The 10,883-nt window shown below is 39.5% G+C and overlaps 1 protein-coding gene across 16 annotated transcripts; it reads right to left on the bottom strand.

The window, feature by feature from the left end:
• Positions 1 to 228: 228 nt before the first annotated feature.
• On the bottom strand, positions 229 to 9,753 carry PRPF38B (pre-mRNA processing factor 38B). 16 transcript variants are annotated; one of them, XM_037728098.1, is made up of 8 exons: positions 8,544 to 9,753; positions 7,766 to 7,818; positions 5,663 to 5,741; positions 5,246 to 5,397; positions 5,103 to 5,163; positions 3,554 to 3,607; positions 2,590 to 2,813; positions 229 to 2,254 (listed from the first exon to the last, which is right to left on the bottom strand). In XM_037728098.1, exons 6-8 carry the CDS (start codon positions 3,557 to 3,559, stop codon positions 1,396 to 1,398), a joined length of 1,089 nt encoding a protein of 362 aa, XP_037584026.1. In that variant the 5' UTR covers positions 3,560 to 3,607; positions 5,103 to 5,163; positions 5,246 to 5,397; positions 5,663 to 5,741; positions 7,766 to 7,818; positions 8,544 to 9,753; the 3' UTR covers positions 229 to 1,395. The 16 variants fall into 16 exon arrangements, with proteins under 16 accessions (XP_037584026.1, XP_037584033.1, XP_037584031.1 ...); XM_037728105.1 differs by lacking the exon at positions 3,554 to 3,607 and adding an exon at positions 3,400 to 3,470; XM_037728103.1 differs by lacking the exon at positions 3,554 to 3,607 and adding an exon at positions 3,400 to 3,470 and having other exon boundaries at positions 5,673 to 5,741.
• Between the last annotated feature and the right edge of the window lie 1,130 nt (positions 9,754 to 10,883).

Here is a 10,883-nt window from a genome sequence, read left to right as displayed (position 1 = left end):
AATGACACATGTAACAACCACTGACAAAGGGAACTGCCATGATCAAGAATAAGGATTATTATCACATACCCAATCCCAGTCTATGCATTTCTTTAAAATTCACTTGTCATCTGGCCACTAAGACATCCCTGTACAAAAAGTGTGACTCTACTGGTGTTTCATCAATTTCCAAACTAAAAATACATTTAAAAAAAGGTTAACAAATTGGGGAAAAGCCAAGACCCAGGATAAAGGATTTAATCCAGTATTTATTCCACACTCATGATGGTTCTCTGTAATCAGAATACAAGTCATAAGAACAATCTATCAAATAATTTGCTGATAGTCTTAAATAATGCAGCATAGCATTACTTTTAATACTCCTCTGTTCTAGATTAACTTTAAAAACTCCAACAGCAATCTCCATTATCAATAAAAAAAGTTCTGAATTTTTAAAAAAGGATATTATATCAAGCTGTTTCATAATTTAAGGATTTTCCATTTATAAAAATGCTTTGGAAGCTTGAGGCTTGAATCTGTTTCTCTACTTATTTGCCCCACCCTCTCCCAATTACATGTTAGTACAGGGTTCTGCAAGAATGCTAGGCTTTAGACATTAATTTTTTTCTTTAATATAGTACTTCAAAATCTGAGAAAGAATTCAAGAAAAAAGATTACATGTCATGTATTTTTTTCAAATAAAAAAGGAAAACTAAGTGAATAAATTTTAGGCATACTAAGTGTCCCTTTGAGGTAGAATGCTAAAAGGACTTTTCATGAAATCACAGCCTAAAAACCTCTGCATCAGAAACTAACTTCTCATAAATTCTCTCTAAGGGTAACTGTGGAGAATATTAAGTGTAACATATTAACAAGAGCCTTCCAAGATAATATACAGTGGACAAGAATGTTAATCCTACAATGCTGCCTTCATGTATATTGACAGCACATATTTCTCCTATAACAGACATCCAAGATCCATTCTCAAAGTCTTTAGCATTCTATTACGAAAAGCACAGCCATGCTAACTTCAGTACACAAACCATAATCCCACACCTACAAAACAAAAATAGATTAGTGGCAGTTTATTGCCTTATACAAATTTGACCAACATGGCAACCATGCCAAAGGAATTAAAACATTTCAGGACATATGTACAGACTGTACATTTCAAAAACAAACAATAAAAATGCAAGAACAATCTGTGCATCATGTATCAAACTTAACAACTGGGTGAAAACATCAATGCAATAAATGGAATTACAAAGGCACTTCCCTACACAAAAGAGGAAATGAAAATGCAGCCTACAGGGAGAGCTTGAGGAGTACGAACTACTGCACAACCTCAACTTGGGGGAAAAAAAGCAGATTTAATCATCTATAGGATTCAATGTGATCCACTTTTACAAAATATTTTCACACAGTCTCCTCTTTGTTTTTATGTTGTTTTTCTTGGCTCTCTCGTTCTATACTTTGGCTCCTTCGACGATCATGTTTGTCTGACTGGTCCTTACTATCACTGTGATCTCGTTTGTGGGAACGTTCTTTGCTTCCACTACGCTTTCTAGATTTTTCTTTGCTGGGGCTATGTTCCCATTTTTTTGATTTTTCAAGACTGTCAGTTCTTCCTTGACTGCCACTTCTACTTCGTTTATTTGATTTTTCTTTACTTTCATTTTTATGTTTACTTGATTTCTCTTTGCTTCTACTTCTACTTCGTTTCCCTGCGTTTCTACTTCGACTCCTACTTCTGTGTTTCCTTTCTCTGCTTCTGCTTCTACTGTGTTTTTTCTCTTTCTTGGAATCTTTTTTGTCATCTCTGTGCCGCCTATCATCTTTGTCTTCTTTATGTTTCTTCTCTTCTACCTCTCCCCTACTTCTCTGTTCCTTGGACCTTTCTCTTGATCGCTCTCTCTCTTTTTCTCGGTCGTTTCCTCTTTCCTTATCATAGTCACGATCTCGTCTTCTACCTCTCTCATTTTCTTTCTCTCTTTCCCGATCCCTGTCCCTTCTATCCCCTTTCCTATCACGACTCCGACTGCGACTTCTATGCCTTTCCCTACTTCTGCTGTGCCTGCGTTCTAACCCCCGATCAATACTTCGGGATCTTCGACGTTCTTTCTCCCTTTCTTTGGCTTCACGCTCTAGTCGCTGGCGTTCTTTCTCTCTTTCTAATTCTCTGTCAAAACTAGAAGACCCATGGCCCTCTCGATGATGACTTCTACTTCTTGATCTTCTTGGGGACCTCCGTGGACTCAGAGATCTCCTTGGAGACCTAAGGAAGACAGAGACAAAAAAAAAAAATTGCAATGAATAAAGCATATAAAAATTTTTTCATAATAAAACTTTTAATGGCATTATTTATTCAGGTTCTCTAGCTTAAGTCCATGTCAAGAGTCATTAAAGCAAAAAATTTGATTGTTCTCATTTATAGATGCATAGTTTTACAGAAAAAGCCCTGAAAGGAAGAAAATAACTTTTAGGGGATAAAAGTGACAAACTAATAAAATAAACAGTAAAAACAAATTCCTAATAACTTGCTATTTCTCAGAACCATTAACTTTGCATAAAACATACATAAAAAATAACATAATTCAAGAGTGACATTACCTTGAACGTCTGCGTTCAACATGTCTGTCTATTTCCTCAACGCCTTCCTTCCCTTCTTTCTTAATTTTTCTAGGTCGGGTTTTAATCTGTTGATCAATATTCTTTTGAACTGGAACTGGAATTCTTGGAAACAAGGTAGAAAACCACTCCAGTTTTGTGAGAAAAGATCGTAGCATTTCTCCAATGGTCATTACACAGCCTCCGCCAGCCTTCACATCTAGGTCCTACAGAAACACAAAAGATGTCCTAGCCGTCAAAAATGTATTTCTATATACACATGAATACTATAAAAATATTACCATCTTTGGATTCTCAATACAAAAAAATTCTAACGGAAAAATTTTATTTTCAGATCCTAATCTGGCAATGAATGAACAGAAATATTTGGGCTTCGTGTGTGCATGCAGGTGAGAACAAATCCTGCAGCCGCATGGGCATAAAGGGAATTGATCTCGCTCAGTTAATAATATGAAAAAGCCCCTTACATTTCTAAACTATGTGGAATGATTGACTTAAATTTACATTCCACATACCTACTACGTATTTATTTCTGTGGACATATTTGCACACATCATACACCTAGCACCATCACCTAGCTACATATGATCTACTTTAGGTAATTCCTGTCTAAAGGTTATCTTTTAACAGCTCTAATATAAAATGAAGCCCTAACAAAACTGGAAGCAATAGCAAACCAACTGCCATGAAGCAGTGAGGTTTCTAATTTAGTTATGTAGAAAATAAATAAATGAACAAATAATTGGAAACGCATAATCCATGATGACCATTGTCTCTGAAAAGGGTCATTACCGCATGAAGGCCTTCTTGCTATGCCCTCTCACAGCTCAGGACATGTTAGTCAGCTATTGTCAGTCCCAAACCTATAGTGCAAGCACACAAGGAAAGTGAGATTTGTTATCTAAACAGGAAAACAAGAGCTAAAGGTAAAACTGCTTGCACTCACACACATTTAAGTGTTCAGATATACAGTATTTCCAAATATAATCGCTGCAGATATCTAAGGAAGAAAACAATAAGTTAGCTTAAACAGAGGACCTCAGGTTTGTAAACACAATAAAAAACATAAAATAGAGTCATCTAAAAACAAAACCAATACAATACCAATTATGAAGAGGAACATGCTTTTTGAAAAACAGAAGTGCTTCAGTCAGTCTGAAAAACCCATCTAAAGATAAAAAGGCCCTAAAGATTGTGATTTAAAACACATTTTACTTCTTCTGAGTTATTAACTCAGTTAACAGGCAAAAAAAAAGGTAGAGAAAAATAAAAATTCTCTGTGTCTAAATGAGTGAGATTTTTTTTTAGGTGTGCATGTAATGACAAAATACATTTCCATTAGAACCATCCTTTAATTCAATAAACTCTTTGGATGAACTCTGTAAATAGACTACGACACATAGCACTCAAGGTCTGCTTTATGAACCTTAAAACACAAAGTAGCAGACTGGGCAGATATATGGATAATACAGCTCATTATTTCATTATTGAGTATACTTTGAGATGTTGGACTTCACTATGTAAGTAAATTAACGCATATATGATATTGTTTTGTTTTGAGAAAGGGTCTTACTCTGTTGCCCAGGCTGGAGTGCAGTGGCAATAATTTAGGCTCACTGCAAATTCTGCCTCCTGGGCTCAAGTGATCCTCCCACCCCAGCCTCCCAAGTAGCTGGGACTAAGATGTATGCCTGTATGCTCAGCTAATTTTTAAACTTTTTTTCTGTAGAGATGAGGTCTCACTATATTGCTCAGGCTGGTCTTGAACTCTCAAAGTGTTGGGATTACAAGGGTGAGCCACCATGCCCAGTCAATGCATACATGATTTATTTTGTATTATTCTTTCCTAGTACACGCATGCATATATGATTTTAAATCTAACAATATTTCAGATTAGGGAGACTCAAATTCCAATTAAAAAAATTTTAAAATATATGTGTAGTGTACTAGGAGTCAGAAAGCTGGAATTAAAATTTTGTCACCTTGAACAAGTCATCCAAACACTTAGCCTATTTATGTAACACCCAGCTCTTCAATTCTGCATTTCTATGCAAGTGGGAATACTGATACTTGGGAGAAGTTAGAGGGTGAAGAACTGAAATCTTACAGAAGAAAAAAAAAAAAGCTGCAGTTAGTATTCTATGTGCATGTCTTTTATCGCCTCAGTCTTGAGCATGACCCATCTTGAAAAGTCACTAACAACTATACAATTCAGGATCAATACAATACACAGAACATAATTAAGAAGAGAAAATTTTCCAATAGTTACCAAATACATTTAAACAATTTAAAAACAAGAAAATAAAACTTCAGAAATTTACCCTAAAATACACAAAAGCCATCAGGTCTCAGGAAATGGACATTAATTCCAAAAGTATCTGACTGAAATATTTAACTGCAGGAAATTCTTGAAGACATTAAACCACCAATAAATAAAAGATAAGAAAAAATGAGCATAATCAGACGAAAATAAATTATTACCCTTTTTGACATACCTCTTCATCATCAAGGAAGGATTCAAACCAGTCCCATAGATCTGTAGGGGGCTGTGTATATCTAGAATTACAAAAGACTATTATTAAACGTATGTAAATTAAAATGAGGTATTTACTGGACATATACATAAATGCACGCTCACCTTATATACATAAATCCAAGCGCTCTAATATATGGAGAGTCTGTGTGTGTTATAAGACCCATCACTTGCTTTCGGGTTAACTTGAGGGTAAATAATTTGTATAACAGGCAAAATGCTGTAGAAACAATTCCTCCTGTTCCAACACCTCGAACCTTTAGGGGAAAGAGTCAAGAAAAAGTAGTAAAATAATTAACAGACACTTAATACCAATTGATTAATCCTGTTAGGTATTAATAACAAGCCATAATCCAAAACTAAGAAAGAAGCATTAAAAAGTAACATTTTTCTAATCCTATTTCACTGAACACTTGAATTCAGATTTAAACAAGTGTCAGTTAAGTGTGTACTTGACAGGCCTCTAGTTTTCCAAATATAAACACAGTTATCAGACACAGAAAAACTGAAAAATGCACGTACTTCTACTTACCCCTCCGCACATCCCTGTCTGGCCTGCTGTTTTCCTGCTTCCTTTCTCCCATGGTTCAACGTGCGTGACCTGAAAATAGAAAAGAGGAACACAACAAACACTCATACTTTGAATTCGTTTAAAAGCCTGATAAAAGTAAACCCAAGTCCATAACAGAGCAGCTCTTCCAAAATTATTTTGTCATTAAGTATATAATATGTTTACGGACATCAAGTGTGTAAATCATTTTTGGAAAAACTACTTAAGACATTTAAACACCACCCATAAAGCTACACTTTAATAGCTTTGCAGAGGAGAACTCCCACTAAACTAGCTTTATAAAGAGCCGATATCTATATCTGGGAGTCAGAAAATTTCTATAGTCTCGCTTGGTTGCAAAAACTATTTTGATAATATTTTAACTTTGTACCTTATGAGTTGCTTTTAAAATATTTTCCTTGAAAAACGGATTTAGATCTCCAATTTAAAGCAAAAAGTATTAATGAAGTTTAAGCATTAATTTGAAAAACTTCAAAATGTCTTCAATAGTTCAAATTTACTGTAATTTAAAATGTACATTATAAAATTAAGGAAAATTACTTGAAAAAAATTGCTAAAACAGTGATGAGTTACTTGTGATGCAAAATTATAGAACTTTTTATTTGTACATTTTGTCCACCAGGATCAGGTTTATTCCTGATTAAAGATAAAATTACAAAGGCCACATTTACAGAAATCATTGTGATACTTAAGCTTCAGCCTTATTATATGTGAACCAATCCAATTATTCCCCAGAGTATAAATTCTTGTCAAAAACTGAGTGTGACTAGTCACTGGCATTTATCACTGGCATACACAGTATCATATTTGCTAAGTGGAACATCTTATAAAAACCATTCCTTATCTAAAAATAGCAACAACAACAACAACAACAACAAAAGAATATTAGCTCTAAAAAGAATCCAAGAAGGTCTTTTGGGAAGATCCATCTTGGTTTTTTTTTTTTAAAACAAAAAAAAAAATCCCATTTTTTTCACTAGGTATTTCTAAAACTATTTCCACCCACAGGCGGTAACATTTTGTAGTCCTGAACAATGGCTTTAGATAGAACAGCATGCATTTAAGTTTAAGCACTACACTATTTTGCAGTGCTTTAGCGTCTCCTTTCCTCCCCACAGACTGCTTATGTAAAAGATGTTTCCACTCCTCAAAGGCTAGCCAAAGTCAGGGCTGGATGCAATACAAAGTTGGAAACCTACATATTTCAGTGAGTATTTAATCTGAATGTCTTGATGACATTAATAAAAAGCTGGGTCTTTAGTTTTTTAACGGAATTTAAAAACAATTCCTGGTAGAATGTTGTTTCAAAACACATTTGAAACTTAAAACCGAGTCTTTTCTCTATTACATTAACATTTTGTCTATGTTAGAAAACAGAACCTGCCGCAAGAAGAGCAGGAACCAATTTTCAACTGTTTAAAGTTTACTGAATAAATAAAGCTAAGGATTAAATGTTATTCACCACACTGTATTCATGTTAAAAAGGTCTTACCTTTTAAAAACTAAAAAAACTAATTCGTAGAATTACAATCAGACCTACTATAGACTCTAGAAAGAGGATTCCAAATTTCTTTGTGTACTTTATAGACCCAAAGTTGAACTGTATTCCTCAAGATGTTTTCTATAAAAAGCAACTAATCTCTCAAAATCCTTCAATAACCTAATTACTTAACTGGGAGGAAAAGGTGGGCAAAACAAAAGAGAATGTCCTTTTGTTAACGTCTCTACACTAATACGTTCCAACGACAGAAAACACTTTGTGTGATCTGTCAAGTTTTTAAGAATCAATATAGACAAATGGACTGTATATTAGACACTCCAGATAAAATATTTAAAGACCACTAAGGCTATTATTAATATTCTTTAAAATAGAAATTAACCTTCGGAGGCCTGGAAGATATTTTTTATACTACATAATTTGCAGGGAAGTGGAAAAAGCCTACCTAATTGTCGAAAAGACCAAAAGCAATGGCCAAAAAAAAAAAAAAAATCTAGCCGTTCATTTAACCAGGGAAATGCATTTATGGCGATTGAGCATGATTAATAGTGCATACCTCTACCTGCGACCCTGGGCTGCTCCGAGCCTCGCTGCAAGACTGAGTCAATCCTGCTAACGAAACAAGAACTGAGACAAGAGTGCAGTGAGGAGGCGCCAGGTGAGCTCCCCAGCACAGCCAAGCCAGCACCGACCCTGCCGCAGAAGCCCAGGGCCCAGATAATTCTAAATAAGCCCAATGCACAGGTGGCTGAGACCTCTTACTCCTGACTTCCTGCTGGGAAAATTTCCAGGCCTTCTGTACACCTCTAGAAATGGCACCTCTCCACCCTCATCCCCCCCACCCCACCCGACACACACGCACTGACCATTTCCCTGTCTGGATCGGATAGTGAGTACCAACAACACGAGGCCAACACTGAAGTCATTACACGCCCTGGCCAGGGGTGAGCGGGAGAAGCACCAACAAGTTGGCGCTCAGTAGATCCACGTCAAAAGGAATAATTTTAAAGCTGTAAACTGGAAAGGTTTCTGTTACTCTTTCTTCCTCTCCCCGACCCCACCTGCCCAACTCCCCCCAAGGGTGGGCAGGAGGTTGAGGGAGGAGAGAGATCAATAGTGGCGGGCTCTCCCGGCCCTAAAAATCTAAAATGGAAACGAGAGGGCGGCCCCAGTCCGACCCCTCCCAAACAAGACTACAGGCCGCAGCTCCCACCTCGCCGAACCACCTTCCCCCACCCACAAATCTTCAGATTTCAGGGGCCGCCTCCGCCCGTTTCCTTCCATACCCCCTCTTCTGAACTTACCCCCAAGCCCAAGGCCTACACGCTTCGTACCTTAAAGTAGATCTCGTCCACCACCTCGTGGTAGGTCTTGAGCTCGTAGAGCTGTACTTTGAAGTAAGGCGACGACAGGATGTTGGTTAGGATCATGGGGTTGAGGTTCATGGTCTTCTCGTTGCCCCACAGCGGGAGCACATTGCCCTGCTTGCCCGAGACCGCTGGCTTGGTGGCGCCGCCGCCGCCGCACTGCTGCTGTTGCTGAGCCGCGGCAGCGGCCGCCTGGTGCTGCGGCTGCGAGTTGCCTGTCAGCGCGGGGCTGTTGTTAGCCATGTTGCGGCGGAAGGAAGGAGGGAGGGAAGGAGGGGGGGGAGGGGGCCAAGCTCGATCTCGCTCTTCGGGACAACGGTCCGGGACCCTACTCCATGGAACGTCGTCGGGAGAAGGGGCCGCCTCACTGTGCCCCAGCCGGGTAAGGGAGGGTAAGCGGGACGCCGACAAAAGCACCCCGGGCCGAGAGCAGACAGCGAAACGCAGACCGCGAGAACTCCACCGAGAAGGCGAGCCGGCGGCCAGAGAGCTCGATCTCTTCCGCCAACTGCCCCTGGGAACAAGATGGCGGGCCCGGCGGATATGACGCCATACACCCCAGCGTTCCAAGCTGAGCTGGCGGCCAATCAGAGACGCCCAGGTGGGCTGGAGCGTCCTCTAGTTCCTCGCGATCTCTGCACCCTGAAGTCGCTGCAGTGACCTCCCTACCTGACTCTTAGGGGATTTCCCCTGAGAATTTTGGGGCCGGGGGAGAGGGTGATAGGCCTAATATGTTGTATTTTGATTGGGGCTTGATTTCTTCTGTCGAGAGTTGAGCCAGAAAGAGTTCGCAGGGCTGCGATGTGCTTGCTAATATTGTGACTCTGACTCCTGCAGAGTATCCGAGAGGGTCTCCTGGGGTCTCAGTTTTAAGGTTCTCTGGAAGAGACAATGGTCAGGGACCCCACTCCTCCATGAGATTCTGATCAAAGGTCATGTCCTTCGCCAGCCTGTAGTGTCCAGCCAGAGGTCTTAAATTTATTCTGTTGTAAGATGAGATAACATCTGGCTGGGCTGTTGTGAGCATTGAAAGAGCTAATGTTCTCGTAGCGCCTAGTAGACTGTTCCAGGCATCTGGTAGGCGCCTTTTTTTCCTTCCCTGCTCCAGATCTTTCGATTCTGCGGTCGGAGTGGTAAACAATGGGTGAGATACTGTGAAATGGGAGTGGGGGTGGGGCAATGGGAGGAGGTGGGGAGGAGGTGTAAAGACGAGTCAGGGTCGGTCTCAGCTCTGATAACTTACCTACTGATTACTTAGGGAAGATTCATGGTGTTTGGGAGTTGAGAGTAGGCTACAGAGGACCTTGAGGTTTTCACAGGTGGAATTGGGTTGAGCAGTTTTTATCGGCAGAGAGCAGCCTGAACGTTTATAGAAGCAGGGAAGAACAGGTTATTGGAGAGGCGCCAGGAGATATGCCTAAAGAGGGAATATTTGCTGAGAAGTACCTGGAGTGACAAAATGAAACATTAGGAACTTGATGACATTAAAATTTTAGGGTTACATAACGACATCCATAATTCCCAATGTCTACTAAGATATTGTTGGTCGGGCGCAGTAGCTCACGCCTGTAATCCCAGCACTTTGGGAGGCCGAGGAGGGCGGATCACCCGAAGTCGGGAGTTCGAGATCAGCCTGACCAACATGGAGAAAACCCGTCTTTACTAAAAATACAAAAATTAACCAGGCATGGTGGCACATGCCTGTAATCCCGGCTACTGGGGAGGCTGAGGCAGGAGATTCAGTTGAACCCATGAGGTGGAGTTTGTGGTGAGCCTAGATGGTGCCATTGCACCCCAGCCTGGGCAATGAGAGTGAAGCTCCTCTCAAAAAAAAAATTGAAAAATAAAGATACTATTGTTAACATTTTCTGGCTTTAAGGCATTCTTCACAGAGCTTGCCAGAGTTATTCCAAAAGTGCATCACTATCCTATTCAAAAACCTTGGATTGCTCACTCAGTGACATCCTAATTGCCTAAATCCAGTGACGTCTTTTATTCTTCAACCTATTTGTTTTCTCCTTGTGGCACCTTTAATCATTTACTCTCTCCTACAAACTTTTGGGTTAGGAAGTTTGAATGTGGCAATCTTAACCTCAGTAGCATATACACAGAGGAGGAGAAAAGAATAAGATGTTGGGGAAAATCCACATGTGGATGAAAATAAACCAGGAGAAGAGAGAGAGAAGACAAGCAGAAAAAGAGGTAAACCGAGACAGTTGTATGACAGAATACAAGGAAATAGAAAAGACAGTGACTGAATTGAGTGATTAATGTTTAGAGCTGTACAGTATGACCCCTGAGAGGAAA

The sequence above is a fragment of the Cebus imitator genome, unplaced genomic scaffold, assembly GCF_001604975.1.
Source record: "Cebus imitator isolate Cc_AM_T3 unplaced genomic scaffold, Cebus_imitator-1.0 Scaffold256, whole genome shotgun sequence".
Lineage (NCBI taxonomy): Eukaryota > Metazoa > Chordata > Mammalia > Primates > Cebidae > Cebus > Cebus imitator.
Note: the sequence above shows the minus strand (reverse complement) of the source record. Positions and strands in the feature narration are given on the sequence as shown.

Excerpts from the sequence above, each read along its gene's own strand:
- PRPF38B (XM_017499209.2), bottom strand. The coding sequence starts at position 8,819 with ATGGCTAACAACAGCCCCGCGCTGACAGGCAACTCGCAGCCGCAGCAC. Across the intron at positions 5,398-5,672 it reads AGACAGGGATGTGCGGAGGG|GTTCGAGGTGTTGGAACAGG; the intron begins GTAAGTAGAAGT and ends TTTCCCCTAAAG. Across the intron at positions 2,814-5,102 it reads CCTTCCTTGATGATGAAGAG|GACCTAGATGTGAAGGCTGG; the intron begins GTATGTCAAAAA and ends GTGTTTCTGTAG.